Here is a 22704-nt window from a genome sequence, read left to right on the forward strand (position 1 = left end):
CAACTATCCAGGCAGAACTGTCCCTTAAAATCCAGTCTCTTTGACTGACAGCTTGGTGCTCTTTCTACTCCTCTTCCCCCGAGTCAACCCACCATGGATGGTGTTTGTGTGTATATTTAATGGCTTTGAAAGTATGTATTTCTAGTCATTAACTATCACACTTTAGGCAATTAATGTGTGCAGAATCAAGCCTGGTTCTATAAACGTTTTATCCAAATTGCTCTGCAGCTTGATTTACAAGAGGACAGAAAGCCCTCATCTCTTACCTAATAGATGCTGTGTTTATATTTCCATTAATATGACAGTTTGAAGGGTACTCGTCAAGAGTGACCCTTCTGAATTAGCAACCACTGAATAGGGGGCTTTAGCAACTGAATATGGGGTGTGTGAGGATTTAATCTTTCCTTCCTCCATGGTGGGTGTTGATGGCCTCTGCAGAAAGCAGACATGATGGAATAATACATTCTAAAAGTCATAATAGAGTTTCTTGCTTATAGAGTTGGAGTCTAAGAAAAATGAGGGTTGTTACTCTTGGTCCAGTGGTTCCTCTGTTCTGGTCTGAGAACCTGCAGTGACAGGTTCTGCCTCTGGAATTTGCCTAATTTAACCTCTGTTATTCCCTCCAAAGGGGTCTCACTATTCTTCAGATGAGTTTTTTTTCTTCTAAAGAGATCACCCAAGTAGCCCCACCCCCACCCCAAGTAGCTACTCCCACCAGAATACCTGTAGGAATTATTTGTTGGAGTTCCCAAAAAACTGAGTATTGAGTATGCCAATTTTAAGTAAAAAAAAAAAGAAAGAAGAAGAAAATATATTTTTTTTATTATACATATATAGCATTACAGTTTACAAAGAGTTTTATGCATGCCTTTGTTCATCCAAGTATTTAAGTACTTGGAATATGCCAGGCATCGAGTTGTATGGTGAAAATATAACCCGATGTATATCCACTATCTTTTCAAATCCTTCCCAAAGCCTAGAAGGTACAAGTGGTTGGCCTCATGTTTCAGATCAGGAAACTGAAAGATGCTAGCTAGGTGATTACCTAAGTTCACTAAACAAACAAGGATCAGGGGTTGGACTCAGTACTAGAACTTGAGTTTCTAAGACCGTCAAACAATTCTGCACCACACAGCTGCTGCTTCTTAAAAGAGGAGTTGGGTTTCTACTCTGTTTCTCTGATTTGAGCTTAGCTAATCCTGGGATCGACTATGCACTGTAGCAAAGAAAAGCTTTCTCAGTCGGCCTTTGACTTTCACTGACTGCAGGGTACCTATTAATGGCCACTGCCCCTGGATATTTGACAAATCACATATCTCTTCAGTTTATTTACAAATGACTGTAAGGGGATAAAAACCTACGTGGTCCCCTGAAATGTCATTCATGTTGCACTCTGAGATCCACATTGCACTGTGGGTGCCAGCCTCTAGCGATGGAGAATGAAGTAAGTGTTCAGGACCTTTCTCAGCCTCTCATGGACATGCTTGGGTCCAGATTATCACATGATCATTTGGAGGCTATTTTCCTTGTTCATGGCATAGATCAGACCTCAGGCACAGACATCCCAAGTGTCATATTGAAGCATTGGATTTTTTCCTTCTAAGTACAATTCAAAACGGAAGTCATTTAAACCTGAATCATAAAACGGAAGTAACTTACTAACAGTTTCCAATGAGTCTAAGAGATGCAAGAGGTAGCCATCACCTCAGTAAGTCAGATGTGAAAGCCGTGTTCTCCGGCTGAAGTAAGGAGTAATTCCACTGAAATGGGCATGAATTGGGTATAGATGTAACTTAAGTATGGGTGGTCCCTTCGGAGAAGTTAATGGTTCTTTTTCCCCACTTCTTTCAACTAAATCATAGTGGAAGATTTCTTTTCAATGTTGACTTACTCTTGATTCCTGATATGAACTCTACTTGATTGTAATAAAATAATAAAAACAAAAATATATACAATAATAAATAATAAAGTAATAAAAAATAACTTTTAACAGCAATTGTGTTATTTTTCATTAGCTCAATTCACTTGGGCTTCTTAGATATACAATTTAAGAGACATTGGCCTAGCTGCCCCTTAAAAGTCTTCTGGAACATACTAATAAATCCATCGGGACCAAGTTTCTTTGTGGGTAGTAGAAGTAGGGAAAAGATTCTTGCCTTCACCAAAGGCACAGTATTGCATTACACCTCTGCAATGATTTAGAACAAAGTGAGGCTTCCTTAATACTACTTACATGGGCTCTGAAATACATTCAAAGAGCATTTAACAAAAGTGAACTGAACACAGCAGAACAGTAGGATCATGAGACAAGGATAGACAGTGCACAGGTCGTTTGAGACCATGTGTTCTGTATATCTCCTGTTTCCGTAGCAGGAACTACAGAGAGAAAAGACCGGAAAAATCTCCTTGGCCATCCAGACAATAAGATAAAGTAAGATACAACAGTGAGTGGTAAACTGACCGTCCTCAAGAAATACGATCAGGAAGTGCTTCCGCCTGGCTCTGCTGTTACCCTGGGAACAGAACAAGCTGCTCATCCTCTCATTTCCTTTATCTAAGCCCCAGCAGCCAGACATCCCTAATAGTAATAATCACCACGGCCACTTAACAAGTACTTGCTCTGTGCCAGACACTGCATCCGAATCCTGCTTCATCTTATTTATGCACTTCAGCTCATTTCTATGTCTTAGCTCTTTTAATCACTCCAGCAAGGCTTTGATGATTATGTCGGAGTCACAATTCTGCATGTGAAGAAATCGAGGCTCTAAGAGACTCAATAACCCAGGACATTTGGCTGCAGAGCCAGTGAAGGATCTCCATTCGTGCCCTTCACAGGGAGGAGTTTGAGGTCATGGGCGTTTGGGGAGGAAGTGGGTGAATGCAGAGAAAGAAGGCAGGAGCAATGACGTCTGGGTTGCAGGATACCAGTGAGGCAGAGAGTTAATTAAAGTCGCCAGGGTTCAAAAAGTGCCCACAGATTCCCAGCCGTCATAGCTCAATGGTTGAGCATCAACTCATGAGCCAGGAGGTCACAGTTGGATCCCCAGGCAGGGCACATGCCTGGGTTGCAGGTTAGGTCCCCAGTAAGGGCAAGCAGGTAGCAGCTGATGGATGATTCTCACTCATCATTGCTGTTTCTATCTCTCTCTCCCTCTCCCTTCCTCTCTCTGAAATTAATAAAAAACATATTTAAATATATATTTTTATTTTTTTAAGTGTGCACAGAGCTCCCCTTTAAATCCTGGCAGTTAGCAGCCACTGCTCAGAAGTCACACCTGAGAGAATCAAGCCTCATTGCAGGAGGCATGTCCTGCTCTGGTTTTCAGCAGGATCATAGGAGGAAAGTTAGACTTCTAGAAGCATCTATTTCAAAATGTTCCAGAAAAGAAGAAAAACACATCTGGGGACATCCTTACTCAGTAGTTCTTGATAAAGGTGTGAGAAATATGTTTCCTTAGAGGAGAGAACTCTCTAGAAGATTCTTGGCCTATGGTTTGTTTTATGAAAATTTTTCAAGTCCAGAAATGGATAAGGAGGAAATACATTCAATCTTTACACCATAGAAGGAAATATAAGGAACATTTGGTGGCTGCCTTTTATATGTGTGGTCATGTCACCCCATCTATTGCACTTGCTTGATTGTACCCTGCCTAGTTCCTGGAAGACTGTGTGATGGATCATCTCATTTCATCCCCAGACGATCCTTAGATTCATCCCCACTTTACAGATGAAGAGACTGAGGCACAGAGGGGCTAAGCAGCTAGCCTGAGGTTACTTGGACAGAAGAGACTAGGCTCAGAGCCTTGCCTTTCCCAGCGTCATCCTGCACCTAAACTCATCACTCCACACATGTACAAACCACTGTGCACCCCCGTGAAAAGCACCATGCGTTAAAATCCAAGTTTCATCTTCTGGGGGGAAAAAATACCATATTTCACTCTGATTTTCTAGGTTGCTGTGATAGCTGGACCACATTTGGGGGTCTTCAGTCAATGCAATTATAGGCACTTCTTTATTTTAAACCACAATTGCATTCCATGTCTTAAAATGCAGGAACTCATCAGTCACCAGGCAGACCAGTGATAATTGCCAAACCTTAGCCTGACAACGTGGCGGTTAGTACATGTCAAACCGAGTTCTTCTCTGCAGAACTCTCTGTGTGCTCTTGCTCTTAAAGACAAACTTGTTAATGACTTTCTATAAATAAGTTCTAGCTTATAATTATTGTTCCAGCAACAGCTGCTGAAATGTGACCTCCCCTCAAATGTAAAACACCTTTTCTTTTCTCTTTACTTTCTTGTGGAAAGAAAACATTTGTACACAGGAAAGCAAGGTGGGCCAGGCTCCCTGTTTGGCTGTGTGACCTGGTAAGAGTTGCTTAGACTCTCTCTGCCTTCCTTTTGCCCTTTGCCTATTGCAGGGACAAATGGGGTAATATGGGTGAGCTCCTCAAGGACACGGACTATGCAGCATTTGTCTCTGGGCTCCTGGAGTCTGGCACATGATGGGCACTTGGGACTTGTGCGTTGACTGGAAATAAACTCACTTGAGTTGGCTATGCCTTGCAAGGTTGAAAGGGCTGTAGAAATGTGAAATTGTAATCACTATCATTTAAACGAAAGAAGAGGTTAATACCTAGATCCTTTCAACATGTGCTTCTTCCTATCACTTTAGAAGACATTCTAGAAAATGAATGGCCCTGAAGTTTTTTATTCATCTCTCAAATTTAAACTAGCAATGTTGGCTAACTACGGACTGCCACCTGTTTTTGTAAATAAAGTTTTATTGGAACCCAGCCACACCCATTCTTTCATATTTTGTCTATGGCTGCTTTCATACACAAGCAGAATTGAAGAGGTGTGACAGAGACCATACAGATAGCCCACAAGGCTGAAAATATGGGGTATCCCAAAAAATGTATACACACTTTAACAGCTGATAATCCACTTAATTGTCACTCCTTTTCAGATTTAGCTGATTTGAAATAATGGGTGAAGCCAGACTACGCTTGGAACAAAGAAAATTTATCCTAAAGTGCCACTGGACTTTTTTTATGAGGATACATAAAAGATAAAGTTTACGGTACAAAACTGGCAACAGTAGATGAACTGAAGGCACACAAATACTGAACGAAATGATTTTTGATGTTTGCGATTCCATTGCTTCACGTTATTATGGTAGCAATGCCTGGACCAGAACAGTTATCAGTTTGGAAACAAGTGTTGACAAAAAGAATTATTCGTTTCTGTAGATTCTTTTAAATTTTGAAAATGAACTACATGTTAACAAACACTGACTTTATAATAATTCAAAGTGTGCATACTTTTTTTTTGGGGGGGGGGGGAGAACATCCTGTATGTACTATCAGAGTCTTTACAGAAAAGCTTGCTGCCCTGTGAATTATAAGGATGCGTTTCTCTCTACAAGCTCTGACCTCATCCAGTGCCTAGAATGTACATGTCTGAACAGGACAAGCAACAGCTACAGGAAATGTGGTTGCCCCGACAAAGACCTGGGAGATAGGTGGAGGGGAGGCAGCACCTTCTCACAGTGACGCCCAGCTAGTGCTGCTTGAACTGGTGCAAGTCCTCAAGCATCTTTCCGTCTTGCCTTTGATGTCAAAGTTGTGTTCTGACAGGTGGGAACCAGAAATCTGGCCATGGCCACGCTGCCTTCTGGAGTCTTCTGGATAATTTTGCTTCTTTCCCCCCCAATTTGGATGCCTTTTATTTTGTTTTCCGGTCTAATTTTTCTGACTGTGACTTCTAGGACTTTATCGAATAGAGGTGGCAACAGTGGGTATCCTTGCCTTGTACTGGATCTTAGAGGAAACTTTTTCAGTTCTTCCCCATTGATTATGATGATAGCTGTGGGTTTTTCAGGTATTACCTTTATCGTGTTAAGTTCCTCTGTGCCTTTTTAAAATAGTTTTTATGGTGGATAAATAGTGAGTTTTGTCAAATGATTTTTGAGGCTATGTATTTTTTATCATTATTCTGTTAATATGGTGTATCACATTGTTTTGTATATATTGAACCATCCTTGCATCCCAGGAAAAAATCCCACTTGGCCATGGTGTACAATCCTTTTAATGTGCTGTTGAATTTGGTTTGCTAGTATTTTATTGAGGATTGTTGTGTCTGTGTTCATTAGGGATGTTGGCCTATAGCTTTCTTTTCTTGAAGTGTCTTTGTCTGGCTTTGATATCAGGATGATGCTGGCCTCATAAAATGAGTTTGGAAGTGTTCCCTCTTCTTCTATTTTTTTTTTTTTTTGGAAGAGTTTAAGGAGGATTGGTATGAATTCTTCTTTGAATGTTTGGTAAAAGCCACCTATGGAGCTATCTGGTCCAGCTTTTCTTTATTGGAAGTTTTTGTTATGACTACTTCAATCTCCATATTTGTGTTCATTTGTTCATGATTCTATTTTTTCTTGACTCAGTCTAGGTAGGTTATACATTTCTAGGAATTTACCCAAATATTTTAAGCCCTACAGGTGTATGTATGTGTAATTTAAAAGCACACAAAAATCTAGAAAAATGAATTCTAAACTGTTAAAAGTCATATTGTTTGTGTTAGGATTAGACAAAGGTAGAGGAGGGGGCCTATCACTTTTTTTTCTTCTCTATTTTTTATTTTGTTATAAAAATTATACTTCTGTACTGTTCAAAAATCTATTTTAAAACCACAGCCCTGCCCTAGCCAGTTTGGCTCAGTGGATAGAGTGTCAGCCTGCAGACCAAAGGGTCCCAAGTTCGATTCTGGTCAAGGGCATGTCCGTTGGTTGCAGGCTCTTCCCCGGCCTGGGCCCTGTTTGGGGCTTATGCAGGAGGCAACCAATCGATGTATTTCTCTCACATGTTTCTCTCTGTCTTTCCCTCTCTCCTCCACTCTCCCTAAAGAGTCAATGGAAAAATATCCTTGGGTGAGGATTAATAAAAAAATGTTAAAAAAATAAAAAAATAAAACCACAGCCCTAAGATGAGTCAGAGGAAACAAGTGAGTCCCACAGAGGTGGGATATTAGTCATGTGGCTCAAAATTGGGGGGCGGGGAGCAATTCATGTGACTATATATCTATGCTTTGTTACACAATTTTTTAAAGGAGAGGTTTAAAAAAATATTAGGTAACAGAGGGAAACCTGTTTTGCTGGAACACAGTTCCAGAACTCCTTTTGCCCCCAGACTGCTGTTGCACAAGGTCCCAACACGCACATTGCTGATCTTCTCGGAAGCAGGAAGAAGTTGAGTCCTGCACAGTCAGATGACCTGGGATGGCTGGTGCATTGGGAGCCTAAGCCATCAGCTCTGTCTCCTTCAGGACCTGGCAGCTCCCTGCTCGCCTAGCAGCCTGAGGAGGATTTACTCGCTGCCAGTGGCAGCTGTCGGTGCAGGACGTGGGCCCCTGCAGGGCAGTTCCGCTCCTAATAAGGGAAATTCACTTTATACGCACTTTAGGGGAAATGTCCTGAGATGGAGCCAGAGCCAGATGGGCATTGAGCTGATGGAAGGCATGATTGTTACCAGAAAACATTTGCAAATATGGATGGGTATTTTTGTATGTGTGTGCGTGTGTGTGTGTGCATGCATTTTACCCACACACCTCTCCTCGAAATCCCTTCAGTTACAATATTGTCTTTCCAGTTGTTCTACAATATACTTTACAGTTTACCCTTATGTTGGGTGGATATGCTGTGCCTCACACATTTTAATGCTACACTGTTGTTCTTATTATTGTTTCTCCCTCCTTCCAGGTGCAGCTCATTCACTATAACCATGAGTTGTATACAAATGTCACAGAAGCTGCAAAGAGCCCAAATGGATTGGTGGTAGTTTCTATATTTATAAAAGTAAGTGTCTTGCATTCCTTTATTCTTCTCCTCTTGCCATTCCCACCGCAATCGGGATATCTTTCCACAGTCCTGCTGGATGTTAGACCTAGCACAATGGGTGGTGTGTGTGCCCAAGAAAACCTGCAGGGTGGTGATTTGACATCCACGAGATTTATGAAGAATGAGATCCCTCTCAGCGAGACACAACATGATGGGTTCCATTTCACAGCACCGGGGCCTGTCCTAGAGAACCAAAACAGTGCTGGGTCCAGGTCCCACGTTATGCAGAAAAATCAGAACCAAGTAATAGGAGGGGAAGAGGTAGCTCACTGACACCCCACAGGGTCAAAGCCCTGCCCATCCTTTGGAAAAAGAGGTGCATGTGAGATGTCCCTCCCCTTGGGCGCTGCACTAAACAGCTCCCTCCAGTTTCCTCACTATAGCTCTGGGCATCATCTCCCTCCCTCCATCCCCGCTTCCTCCCTCCCTCCCTCCCTCCCTCCCTCCCTCCATCCCTCCCTCCCCCCCTCCCTCATAAGCATCCCCTGAAGAAAACTAAGCAAAGATCACCAGTGCTGACTTTCTGACACTCTCTCGGGAGGTGCCACATCCTCCTAGCAGTCAACAACAACAACAAATCTCCTACCAAGCCCGTTCTAATTTGTTAAAAGGTAATTTCCATGAACACTTTTGACAGATGGAGAGAGAAAACAGGTATGCAAATTTGAAGGAAGAAAGAAAAAAAGAAATTGTCTTTTCAGTTGGTGGAAAAAAGCAATGCATGGCATTTCCAAAAGTTGGCCGTCACTGGGCCAACCCCGTGGGAAGTTTTGGCCAGATCGTTAGAGGAGGTGCCCCAATCTGAACTGGGAATCTGATGAAGATGATTCACTGTTTGCTACTCTGGGTTCTGAACAGAGTTCTGGTGAGGACATAGCATTGCTCGGAAGAATGGGCATGGGGGCACCCCAGGTACCAATCCCTCGCGTCCCCTGAAAGCATCACCCTCTGCAGCAGGCACTTCACCTGCCTGGTCCTCCTTCTCAAGACTCCTTGCCTCCCCTCCCCTTAATTCCTCTCCCTCCCTTCCTGGGTGATTGACAGCAAACTACTCCCTACCCTCTGCTGAAAATCCTTTGGCCTTCATCAATCTCATGGATGTAAAATGGCCAGCCGCGGGTTTCTTGGGCACACACACCACCCTTTGCGTTATGTCTCAGATCCACCGAGATTACTGATGCAAGTCCTGGCTGCCTCGCTGTGGGGTGTTGGGAGGAACTTGTGCCCCCGACCCTGAGGCCAGTGAAAGAGGGGCACTAGCTCCTGTGTCTGTTCGAGCCAGTTTGGCCCTTAGGGTGCTTCCATTCTTCCCCTGAGCAAACCTGAAGCTTTCTGGTTAGACCTTAAAGTAAGCCACAGCATCCTTATCTTCGTTCATTATAATCAACTTCCAGATGTTCCATGAGTTATCCCAGCTGGGACTAAGTCATTCACTCACCCCAATGCACGGATCGAGTGTGGGACAGGGGCCAGCCCTGTGCTAGGCGCTCGAAATAGAAATAAAGCCCTCGGTCTCTAAGGGCACACAACGTTACTAGGCCTCCCCTCCTTCTGATCTTTCCGCCTCCCCTTCCCAGCTCCCTGCAGGGTAGGCAGGAAGGAAAATGAGAGGCCCCGCATCTAGGTCAGCTGAGCCCTAGAGATGTCACTGTGCCCAAAGCTGAGCCGTAGAAGGGTTGGAGTTGTTGGCTAAAAATAAGAGCCTTGTTTATCTGTGGGTTTTACTTATCTCCGTCCCCTCCTCACCCCCCATCCTTCCCGTGACCGCAGGGAGCTGAGATTTGGCTGTAATTGCTACTCAATCACACACCATTAACTTCCCACTTAAGCTCACTTATACCAAGTACATATTTTATCCTCTCACCCACGCAGCCAACACACTAGAGCCCACAAATCATCTGTGTGCACTTTGGAAATTTTTCAGTTACTTTTAATCAGCTCTAAAGGGTCCAGTCCCAATGTTCGCACTACCCAGACTCACCAGGTACCAGGAGCCCACGGCGCCTGACTGTGGGCCATGGCACATTCATTTCCCGCCATGACATTGCAGTGGGCTCTCCTCCTTCAGAGGGTGCATCCGCCCACACCGGTGGCTTCAGGCTATCTTTTCAATGGCCACAGAGGATGGCAAAGCAGCAGTTGGGTTTGGTCCTAACGCTTCTGGGGTACAGCAGTGTCTAATTTGGGACTTTTCTCTGTTTGTGGGTAGGCTTTTACAAACACCAGTGAGCATTGTCACTCACCAGGCTCCCCTTGGTGTGAGTTTCAACACAACACACCCAGGAACAGTGGGAAATGAGAGGCAGATGGCGGGAAAATAAACAGTCTGTGCTATTTCCAAACTACAAATTACCTGTTGTTTATCTAGTAATAATAATCACCTGCTGAATTTTTCCAACCCTCAGAATAAAGCAGATTTAAAACGTTGATGTGTCACAACATCCAATTAGTAGCTGAGGCGTAAATTACAGAGCAGAGCTGAGCCAAGCGAGGTAGGAGATAAACTATTAGGATGAACAGTGCACCTCGGAAAAACTGAGTAAAAAGTGGGTGCTAAGAAAACAGTGTCCAAATGGTGGTCCCCTGGATCAAGCTCCTTGAGCCTTGCTTTTTCTCCCAAAGAAGGAATTTGGAGACATAAAGGCATGGGCAACTGATCCCTAAACATCTGGTGCAATGTTTGGCCCATAATGGATGCTTGGTAAATTTTTATTGAATATGTGAATGCATAGATGCATAGATGGTTGGATGGATGGATGGATGGATGGATGATACATAGATGCATGGATGCATGGATGGGTGCATGGATGGATGGGTGCCTGGATGGATGGATGAATGGATTATGCATGGATGGATGATTGAATGGCATAGTGTATGATATATTCAACGTATGCAATAAAGAGCAGTTACATAATAAGGTTCTCTATTACTCTTAGAGATTTGCTTTCGTCTCCTGACTCCTCTGTTCTATGTACTCTTTCTCACTCTCTACTGAGATTACTATCTCCTTCCTAACATGTCACTCCCTGCCTCTTGCTTAAAACCCTTTGATGGTTCCCCATCCCTCGTTTAAATTCTCTAACATGATTTTCAAAGCCTGGTATGAGCTAGCCTTTGCCTACTCCTCTAGTCTCACCTCCCATACTCTCAGCTCCGTCTACACCGAAGTACATGCTTTAACATGGCTAGTTCTCCCATGTCCATGTATGAACAGGTCCTCTGTAAGTAATGTGTTTCCTTGCCCTTCCTTGTTTCCACACTTTACCACCAAAGCATTTTGTTAATTTCCACCCATCCTTCAAGACTCAGTTCAGGTCTTAGCTCCCCAGATTCCCCAGGTGGGTGGTTCTCTCCTAGCACTGTTCATACAGTATTATAGCCATTTATTTACTTATCTGTCTTCTTTCTCTAGACTGGGGTTTCTGGGAAATAGAGTATATTTTATCTCTGAAATTTCAGCCGTCATAGTGATTGGCATATGATAGGCACTCAAGAAATGTGAATGAACAAGTGAATTCATGGAAGCAATGTTCATCCTGAGACAGCACTATCCACTCATTAAACTTTTCTTTTCTACCCTAGGTTTCTGATTCATCAAACCCATTTCTTAATCGAATGCTCAACAGAGATACTATCACAAGAATAACATATAAAAGTAAGTTTGGTTCAATTTCTCATACAACAGCTATTTTATAAAGGTTAGTTCCATCTGAAGACAGAAAGCCAGAATCGATGATCTCCAAGGGCCCTTTTGAGCTTCATGATCCTTGGGTTCTGTAGAAAGCGACTCTGGAGAGTCACAGTTGGCTAAGAAACAGCCCATTTCAAAAAAAAAAAAAAAATTCCCTGGAAGGTCTTTGTCATCCACACCTGTCTAAGGCAATAATGATTATTATGAAGATGGTCATCTAACATTAACCCATGGATTGGTAATGAACCGGGGCACTCTATTAGCTGACAAACTCCAGCACAGCAGCTAGTCATATTTGGGGCTTTGCCAATTATGTGATGGAAAAAGCATTCACATGGTAGTTTGCATCCAACCTCAGCGCTTACAGGGCCTGACAGTGGGGCCGAGTCTCCCTCTCTGTGTCACTGGGTCTCCCTTTCAGGTAGAGGCGAGGTGGCCTCTTCCTTCTTCTCATGTATGACCCACTGATCTAGGGGACTCTGTCCAGTTTCCTTGGGTTTCCAGGGTGTTCAGTCCCTAGAACCTTTATGCAGAAAAGAGAGAACAGTACAGCATTGGAAGGAGAAGAGGGAAATGGTGCTACTGTTGTCCACAGAAATTGCTGGATTTGGGAAAACATGAAATAGTGCACATCAAGAGATGAAAGAAGTCAGGACAAAAATATATATCTTACCTGAAGCGGGATTAAGTCCTGACTTTGTCCTGAAGCAAGGAGCTTTCTCAGTTTGAGTCTGTTTCCTCATCACTGAAGTGAAGAAGTTGAATTTCAGGTATCTGAGGCTCTTCTGGGATTCTGAATCAAGCAATAGGTAAATAATGATTTTCACAGAAGTTAAAAGCAGCATGCAAACATTCTAACATGCCACTTCCCCTTGGACATCACCTAGAAGAATGAATGACGTTGTCTCCATAGCCATCCCCCCTACCTCATCAGCACCCCAGCAGAGTCCTCTCTAAGCTAAGGAAGGGGATGCTGACTTGTGTGGAAATAGCACACTTGATAACTGCCCATAAAAGATTTTATTAGTCTTTTAACTTTTTTGATTAAAAAAGCATGAAAATTAAATAAAATGTTTTCCAATAATCTTGAATTTGCAGTTTAGAGACCGTGAAAAGCCGTGAAATCACACATGAAGCCCCAACACACAATCTAACAGATTGCCAGTACAGAATCAATCATTAGTGAGACTTTCCTCCCCGCCGCACCTCGGCACCGGTCTGATTAATTTTGAGCAATGTGGCTGCAGCTGAAGAAGAAAGTATCTATGTGGGTGTGCGCTATGGGACGGTGTATCGATTCTGGTACAAATAGGGACTGGAGAGCCAAGGTGACAGGTCTTGTTGGGACCCATGATGGATGGCTGTTTCGTGGCTGAGGGAGACTTCTGCTTCAGATGAGGCGTCCCTGCTGACTGCCACCCCCATCCGGTCTGCCGGAACTGAGAAGGACACACTTTGGCAATAGCTGACGTGCATAGCAATGTTAAAACCCAAGACCTTGATTCATTTGTTCACTCACTTACTCCGCACATATCTATGGAGTGGCTCCTGAGTGCCAAGATATAGAGAGATCAATATAAAGGACATGTCTGAAAAAAAATATATAAAGGACATGTCTGTCCACGAGGTCTTCACTATTTAGTTGGGGAGACAGACTCTCATAGTGTCTGACAAAGATTTGTGTAGCAAAGTCAGTGTTAAAAATATGAAAAGAATGCTTTCAAATCGTAGAAGATCTGCACGGAATTACATGACAAGGTTGCACAAAGCAGGTGCCATTCAAATAAGGACTGAATAGATGAATAACTATTGGCTGGGGAAAGAGAAAAGAGAAGGAAAGAGAGGGAGGAAGAGAGAGAGTGGGCGGGGGAGGGCAGGGGGGGGGGAGAATGGAGGAAGGTGGCACATTCTAAGCCGGAAGAGCAGCATCTGCAGCAAAGAGAGCGTTAAAAGGACGATGAAGCCCAGCCGGCGTGGCTCAGTGGTTGAGGATGGATCTATGAACCAAGAGGTCATAGATCAATTCCTAGTCAGGGCATATGCCCGGGTTGTGGACTCCATCCCCAAGGTGGGGCATGCAGGAGGCAACCGATCAATGATTCTCTCTCTCTCCCTCTCCCTTCCTCTCTGAAATGAATAAAAAATGTATATTTTAAAAAGATGATGAAGAGTTCAAAGGGAGGATCTCTGTCCTCATCAGCTCTTCATCTCTAACAGTAAACCCTGTAAACATTGGTGATGATCTGAATTAATGGAGGAATGAAGGCCCCCTGACATAGCAGTGACAGGGAGTGAGTGGCAGGAAGGATGGTTGGGAGCCAGATCTTGAATGGTCTTGATTCCAGGCTGAGGAATGTATGCAGAAGATGTATTTGAAGAAATGCCCTCAGCACCTCTCCAGACTCCCTTCTAGAAATGCAAATAGAAGAGAGCAGGAGCCCCTTCTCCTCTGTCCTTCATAATCTAGCTGTCAGAGCCAAGAAAAAGAAAGGAGAACTAAGGAGGATAAAGAGACCCATGGGGAGAGGTAACTGTGTCAAGCCCCCTAATCACAGGTATTTGGTGCTCCAACATTCATTGGGGAATAATGGAGGTGTTCCCGGTAGCATATTTATCATGCACCTGTAGGTTGGAACCCCAGGGATAATGATGGCCTGACCCGTGGGAATGGCCTAGACACGCTATGCCCAGAACTCTGGCTTCAGGGATTGATTTGCTCAACAGGAAAGCGCCAGCACGCTTCCCTCCAGCTAAACTCCCTGAGGCAGCCAGCCTGTGCAGCAAGCGGGGGAGTGTCTGAAACAAGTCATTCACTAGGACACAGCCGGTGGGTGGGAAACACAAGCCTGAAAGTCTCTCCAGAGACTCAGCAGGAGGCAGCAGGTGATGCTGGCGTCAGCCCATGAATTCCAGTCAAGATGGAGACAACGCCACCTGCTCAGGGGCACCTCTCAGAATACTCTGCTTGCAAAGTAACTACAATGCTGATTCTTTCACATTCTATGAAATGCATGGGGGGGGGGGTTCTCTTAATTCCAACTTGGGTTCAGTTTGAAGAGCCATCTCTTTGCTTTTTGCATTTGTTTCCACTTGGAAGGGGCATAAGCTAACACAGAACTTGGGGGAACTTTGAAAGTTCAAGCTTATACCATCCTAAGCTCTCTGCAACTCCTGCCTGTCCACTGGCATGGAATGACCAGTGGAAATCAGTGTCATACTGAAGGACATAGCGGCACTGCCATTATTGTCACATGTAGTAACCACATAAGTCATGGGGTCAGTCTTCCTCATCCGTCTTCCCTTAGAGACCATTGTAATGAGAAGTCAACCTAAGGCTTTGAGCAGAGAGTGACATGATCTGCTGACAAAGGTATCACTCTGTTTGCCTGATTGGGAATAGACCAGAGAGGAGCAAGGAGAAATGTTGGGAGATGATTGCAGCAATCCAAATGATGAGACATTGTAGATCATGACCAGGCTAATGTGGAGGAGGTGGAGAGAAATGATTGGGTATATTTTGAAGACATTTCTTGATAAATCAGATGCGTGATATGAACAAGAAGAGTCAAGGATGACTAAGGTTTTTAGGCTGAGCAACTGGGAAGAAGATGTTTCCATCAAGTGAGATGGGAAGATTGTTGATGAAACATGAGTAGTGAGTGGGAAGGGAACTAGAAGTTTCAAGCATGTTAAGCTTGAGATGTCTACCAATAAGAGCTATGGAGTAGGCAGTTGAATATATGAGTCTAGATTTCAGGAGACAGAACTGAAAATATAAATGTGAAAATCATTGGGCTCCAGATGGCATTTTAACTAGGTGAAATCATGGGAGTGAGAATAGATAGAGAAGAGAGGCGGACATGTCCTCACTTTTAAAAGAGCAGCTCAAATCCTCATGACTAGGGATTGCAAATCATTTCTAAAAATATCTTTTAAATCCCACCCTCAAAGAGGCTCTTGTGTGTCTGTCTCATCAGCTAGCTGAGGAGGTGTGAGGAGGCTAGAACACCACGGAAGCATGCGGTGAAGTCACCACAAAATGGCAGCCAATAGGGACACCATCCATTTGCTTGGTTTCATCATAGATTAAATGAGTAGGAGTGAAAAAGGAATTGTGCAAAATCATCCTATTGAGCCAGTTAAGAAAATCAATGCCAGGCAATCCATAAAAAAAGAGGAAAGAAAGAGAATCTTGTCAAAGAACTGGGAATTTTAGAAGCCAGGTATCAAGCTGGTGAAAGTCACCATACTCATGAGAAAAATTAGAGGCCCAGTGCACGAAATTTGTTCACTTGGTGGGGAGGGGACCCCTCAGCCCGGCCTGTGCCCTCTCACAGTCCGGGAGCCCTTAGAGGATGTCCTACTGATGGCTTGCTCCCCAAAGGAAGCAGGCCTAAGCTGGCAGTTGGACTTCCTTAGCACTGCTGCTGAGGCAGGAGAGGCTCCCGCCACCACCGCTGCGCTCGCCAGCCATGAGCTGGCTTCTGGCTGAGCAGCACTCCCCCTGTGGGAGCACACTGATCACCAGGGGGCAGCTCCTACATTGAGCATCTGTCCCCTGGTGGTCAGTGCACGTCATAGTGAGCAGTTGAGCGGCTTTAGCATATCATTAGCATATTACACTCTGATTGGTTGAACGGATGACTGGATGACCAGATGACTGGATGACCAGACACTTAGCATATTAGGCTTTTATTATATAGGATGTGTTCTACTGAAGAGAGATGAAACTAGCAGACTTAGGCTCTTAGCTCTACCATTTCCATTGCTGTGTGGCTTCAGGCAAGTTTCTTAACATCTCTGAGATAACAATTTCATCATTGGTAAAATGAGTATATTAATACTGATATTGAGAGGGTTGGGGTGAGGATTAAGTAAGGTCACGAGTCAATCGCCTGGATAATGACTAGTATAAGTGCATAATTCTGTATGTTTCTAAATTGTCCTAAACTGCATGGTCATTAAAGCCAGCTTCCTGAAGAGTGGGAGGTAGGTCACTATGATGCCAACTAAAAAATATGTTTAATACAATACAGGGCACACAGGCAATACCTTGATCACTCTAAATGAAGTTTCAAGTTCACAGTTCCCATGGGTGAACCCATGCAGTGGATGGTAATGGCCTAGTGAGGATCCACCACTTTCCTTGGAAGTCTGGATTTCACATATCTGAGCAAATCTTACAAAACACTCTCCCTAACCCGGACCAACAATGGGAGAGACCAGCCGGAATTAATTTCAGGCTGGATTTAGACAGCCTTCTGAATGAAATCCATTTTATTAAAGTTACATTCCCCTTCAACAGATTGGGGGTCAAGACTGAAATCGTGACATTGAAAAGTAGACTTCCTGAATGGATTTTCTGGAGGAGATATTGGTCATTTACTCAAAGTATTGTAATTTTTTTAATGTGGTATTTTGGAAAGATGCCCGTATCCCTCCGTTTTCCTTGTGTTAATTAATTAGCAGGCACAGTGCCCCAATTATGTAAAACGTAACATTCCTATCGTTTTAATATCCACGTGACTTCATCAAGCTAGCATTTTTTCTTAATTTTATGGCATTTTAAAGTGGTGAAATTAGTGACTAATGGAGTGCAAAGAGCCTTCTTAAGTGGGTAAGAGGGAGTCGTTATTAGGACATTACGTATAAATGAACTATTCCAGTGTCCTAGGACAGTTTAGCATTTTGGTAGCTTCATTCTCATTCAGTTACACACTCTCCATTCATTTCATACACAGTACTGTAAATACAATGGTGAACTTTAGTCCAAAAAGGATCCAAAAGATCACAGATCCCAAATTTGAAAGTGCCTGGCTGTTGTCTTAATGTATTTGCAACAAGGAAATAAAGACAGAACTGAAGGCGTTTAAGGGAGAGATTTTTAAGCATGGTGTTTTGACACACCATACAAGTCCCTTAAAACATCGTTTTCAGTCTTGCCTGTTTATAACTTTCCTTTAGCCCCCAACCCCAACCCAGCTAAAAGATGAATGTTTGGGCAAGGGGAGACCAGCTTGTAACCGCCTTATATGTCTTAGTTCAGGGGTCCTCAAACTTTTTAAACAGGGGGCCAGTTCACTGTCCCTCAGACCATTAGGGGGCCGGACTATAGTTAAAAAAAAAAAAAACCTATGAACAAATTCCTATGCACACTGCACATATCTTATTTTGAAGTAAAAAAACAAAACGGGAACAAATACAATATTTGTATTTGCATGTGGCCTGTGGGCTGTAGTTTGAGGACCCCTGTGTTCCTCGGGAAATGTTTTGTGAGCCCGCTCCTCAGAGGGACAGGGTGTTAAATGTGATGAAATGTCACCAGAGAATTTAAGCATATTGTTCCTCGTGCCTTTCTCGGGACTTAATTGAACTTGTACTTTCATCTCAAAGAACAGCTTTGGGAAGGTTTTCGCAGAATACGAAATGCAACATACCCATCCGTGTTGCAATCTAAGTAGTAACTCAAGTCGGTGAGGAACGGAGAAGGAGCAGCTTACCTCCATGAATCCAATTCTCAGAGGCTCCTTCTTTCATTTGTTGTTTGTGTAGAACAAAAAAATCATATTATGTTATGCTTTAGTAATTGCCTTTTTTCATTTCAGTTGAATGTGCCTCAGATTACAAGAGGAACTGTCATTCCATATGAGAAAATTGCCGAATAGTTCCATACTGATCAGAAGGGAGTCCACTATTGATCTCTGGGACTGCCAAATCTTTTTCATTGGCATTGTTCTCTTTGGGGTTTTTTATTCTATTTACATATAATTTTATTGATTTCAGAGAGGAAGGGAGAGGGAGAGGAAGATACAAACATCAGTGATGAGAGAGAGTCATTGATCAGCTGCCTCTTGCACACCCCACACTGGGGATCAAACCCACAACGCGGACATGTGCCCCGACCGGAAATCAAAATGTGACCTTCTGGTTCATAGGTCGATGCTCCACCACTGAACCATGCTGGCCGGGCTGGCATCATTCTCTTTGAATGGGAACTTCATAATCTGGAAGGCAGGTGATGTTAAATCTCATCAGTGGTCCACATAAGTAAACACAGTGCATTTAACAGAGGCTGCACTGTTGCTCAGACTAAGGCAAGATTCCCCCACTATGCAGTTCTAGGTGTTTTCATCATAGGTGCTTCTCTTAGGAAAAGAAAAAGAAAAAAAGTCAACTTGGGAATTGTGTCAATGACTAAGAACTCAGCATAACATAAATGATAGACTTGTCAAGAGCATGTCATAAAATCAGAACTACAGCCACCAACTTCTACAGTAATTTGGAAGAATAACACTGGGCTATGAACTGTGCATAAATATTTTATACCTATTGATTATGCAAGGGGTCTCCCTGTACTACAAAGATGTAGACAATACTAAAAAATTACAACATTGTCATACCAAAAATTTGACCTACTTAAGATAGGTATCTATGTAAATTGTTTCTGTTGAATGACATTTCGAAGTCTATAGAATTCTTTTTTAATTGAAAATGACTTTAGTAATGTCCAGAATAATCTGGATATTTCCCCCAAGTAAGAGATTACAATACTTAGCCATGAAGGAAAAATAAGTTACTGACAAAGCACACAATTAGAACTTAAACTTGAATTAAGACTCCTGCTTGAAGTCCAGAGCTTGTCCCATATAAGCTATATTCTCCTAAGATAGATAGATGGTGATGATGATAGACAGACAGATTGGTGATAGATAGGTAAGGTAGATAGATAGATGAAATAAATAAGTAAAGAAAGAAAGAAAACCCCTCTATAAAACTATCCATGAAAATTTATTTGAACTCCTGCCAACACTTCTCAGCAAATATCCTTAAAGCAAGCAGGGGCATGCATGATCACCCCACTGGCCTCGGAGACACCGCACATTTGTGTCTCTCTGCTCATAAGCAACTCTGACCCCTAGATCTTTGCCACTCTTATTAATGAATAGAGCCGTGAGAGGCTGAGGACCAGAAGCCACTTTCAGTGCATTAGTTCTTAGGCTCCTTTCGTCTACGATGCCCAGAGGATAACACTGACATGCACAGATTGAGTTTTTCTGCGGGCTGCTGCATGGATGCGATCGCCTGTGGGTAATAATAATTAGTTCTTGGCCAGGTCAGCAGTGGAAGGCGCCCCAGTGTTCCTTGACACTAGGGCTGAAAACTGCTGGGTGTGCTCATGTTCTTTTCTCGGGTTGAATTGCCTGTGTCCTGCCAAATACACCAAGCAAGTCTCTGTGGGGAGAGAAGAAGAGACGAAAGGGTAGCCTATAGTCCTCAAATTCCAATTTCTAAAAGAGAGAACACTGATTTAGTGTCAGCCTTTGAGGCAACATGGTGAGTGAAGTAGACAAGCATTGCATGTTAAATGCACACTAATTTCAGCAATGCAAATATGCGGTTTGGGCATGTTTGGTGTGGAAACATGGTAAGACAACAGTCTCTGTCTCACCCTGATATCTTAGGATGTGATATGTAATGAGAGGGCTGGGCAGCACATACTTAAGTTAATGGTATAGACTGGAGCCTCAGAATTTTTCCCATAATCTGGCAGATGATGTTGCCTCTTCCTCCCTTCGTTTATGACTAGCACCACCAGCAGATGGAGCTGCTGGGCAGAAACCATTTCATTTATTTGTTCATTCATTCATTCAACCAATGTTTGTTGAGCACCCACTACGCAGTGGACCCCATACTGAGGCTTGGGATTAGAGATAAAAGATGGAAGCCCTTCTCCCAAAGGCTCACAGCTTAGTGGAGACAGTAAGTAACTATTGGCAAGCAAATTCAGCAAATACGGTGGAAATGGAAGGCACTACCCCAGCTAGGGAGAATCAGGAGGCCTCAGAAAGGCCAAGCAGTGGTTATTCTGGAGAAGGTGGGTGAGAACAGTCCAGAAGGAAGGAGTGACATCATTGCTATCCAGCATTGCTGAGTACTTTCCATGGACCAGGCCCTGTGCCAAGTACTTGAAAAACGTGATCTCATTCGTTCCTCAGACAGCTCTGTGAGGCAAGTGCTCTGTCTTCGTCAGTCCTGAGTGCTATAACAAAGTACCATATACACAACAGAAATTCACTTCACACAGTTCTAGAGGCTAAAAGTCCAAGATCAGGGCACCAGCATGTTAGGAATCTGGTGAGAAACCTCTTCTGGATTGCAGAATTCTTGTTGCATCCTCACATGGTAGAAAAAGATGAGAGAGCTCTCTGGAGTTGCTTTGATGAGGGCACTAATCCCATTCATGGGGGCTCCACCTTCCAAAGGCTCTACCTCCAAATACCATCACAATTGGGGGTTAGGACTTCAACATATGAATTTGGGTGGGGAGGACACAAACATTCAGTCCACTGCCTATCCCAACCATCTGCATACTACAGATGTGGAAACAGGCTCAGAAGTTGTCTGCATATCCATGGTCGCTTGGATGGTAAACAGCAAAGTCATCTCTCACACTCAGGTCTGAGTCTAGAGCTCACACTCTTCACACTGGGTCTTTCCAAGTTCTGTAGTGTGAGGAAATAAATAGAGCAAAAGGTAAAGTATGAGAATTAGGGAGATTCGTGGAAAAAACAAAGTTGGTGAATGAGGGTGGTGGGGGGGCGGAAGCTGCCCACCTTCTCTGACGACTGTTGCATTTCTCTAAGGGGATCTGGACAAAGAGGAAGCTCCTGGTGGGACCACAGTGGGTAGTCTGGAATACCATCATTACGGTGCTTTGGAAGCATTGTTACCTTGCTTTGTGGGTTAAATCCATGAACATGCCTCATTGTGCTTTTACCCCTTTCTCCGCCCCCCCCACCCCACCCCCCCTCACCCTCCCCTCCACACACACACACACCAATCCTTCACTCAAATGTGGATGCAACACAGCCTGGTTGTGGTTTCAGAGAAACATAAATGTTCTTTTTTTTCCTCCAGTCATGCCTCGAATGCCCCTCATTCTACTGCCTCCTTCCTTCCCTCATTCCCACCACCACGAATAAAATAAAATAATGGCAGCATGCTTGAGTCCCAATATGCTCCGAGGGCAAGCTTGGTTAAACAAATCACATTGACCTTTAATAAAGATGTGCCAAATGCTTCCTTCTCTCATTCAGTATGTAAATCTCCAGCCAAAGCACTGTCAGAGCAAGCATCATTAAGTGCACATCTGATCGCGCTGCCCCCCTGCTTAAAACCCTTCAGTGGCTCTGCATTGCCTATGGAATGAAGCCCAAACTCCCGGCAGCACAGAGAAGGACCTTCAGGTGTGGCCCCTGCTGACCCTCCGGCCCCATTTCTCACAACTCCCTTCCCCCTGCATCTCATCTACATGCTGGCTGTCCCTGGGCATGCACTGCTCTGTATGTCCTTAGCTCTTTCTCGAGCATGACTGTCTACAGTGCCCTTGACAGCCACCCCCCTGCCAGCCACACACTGATTAGCTCCTGTCATTCAAGATGCAGTGCAGGTGAGCCTCCTCAGCTAATCCTCTCCTGAGTCCCACCCCCAGGCAGAACTGACAGCTTCTCAATGTACTCAGTGCAGATACGCATCACTGTGTCTGCTGTTCCTTGATGCCTTCACTTAATTACATCCTGCTCTCCGACACCCAGCCTGACACGTACAAGGGGCTCAAGAAACAGAGCCAAGTAATGGACACTCACATGAGCTTGCTGTGTTGGCACCTGTTCTAACTGCCAAGGTCCATCACGTCAGTGTGTGCTCTAGGCATCATGACTTTGTCATGGAAGCATATCACTCGAGCCAGGGTGCAGACCAGCCCAGCCGTGTACCAGTCGCTGTGTCTCTCTTTAACTTGTCCTGAATCTCTGATGTTCTGATGGAAAGGCAGAAACATTTAAATGGAAAGACAAAGGAAGTCCTTTCTCCTAGAGTTGGTCTCCAAATGCAGCTTGACCAATCTCTCTCTCTCTCAGTTGTTGAACTTAAATTTTTAAGTCTTGTCATTGGATTTGGCCTGATTACTTTTCTTTCTAAAAGTAGTTCTTAATGTTCTTTTCATTAAGCAATGTTCAGGAACAAGAATGGTGACCGGGCAATCTTTCCATAGAACCTGAAGCCTTCAAATGGGCATTTTATTGTGACTATAATACTATGATCCCAGGAGTCAGGGACCATAA

At 43.7% G+C, this 22704-nt stretch overlaps 1 protein-coding gene across 1 annotated transcript in view; it reads left to right on the forward strand.

The window, feature by feature from the left end:
* CA10 (carbonic anhydrase 10) overlaps positions 1-22704 on the forward strand; it is a 373963-nt gene that overhangs the window by 345505 nt on the left and 5754 nt on the right. Inside the window, exons 5-6 of the mRNA XM_036342054.1 lie at positions 7753-7848; positions 11473-11545. Coding sequence (XP_036197947.1) covers positions 7753-7848; positions 11473-11545 — 169 coding nt within the window. The remainder of the gene's footprint in view (positions 1-7752; positions 7849-11472; positions 11546-22704) is intronic.

This window comes from Myotis myotis, unplaced genomic scaffold (assembly GCF_014108235.1).
Source record: "Myotis myotis isolate mMyoMyo1 unplaced genomic scaffold, mMyoMyo1.p scaffold_m19_p_17, whole genome shotgun sequence".
Classification (NCBI taxonomy): domain Eukaryota; kingdom Metazoa; phylum Chordata; class Mammalia; order Chiroptera; family Vespertilionidae; genus Myotis; species Myotis myotis.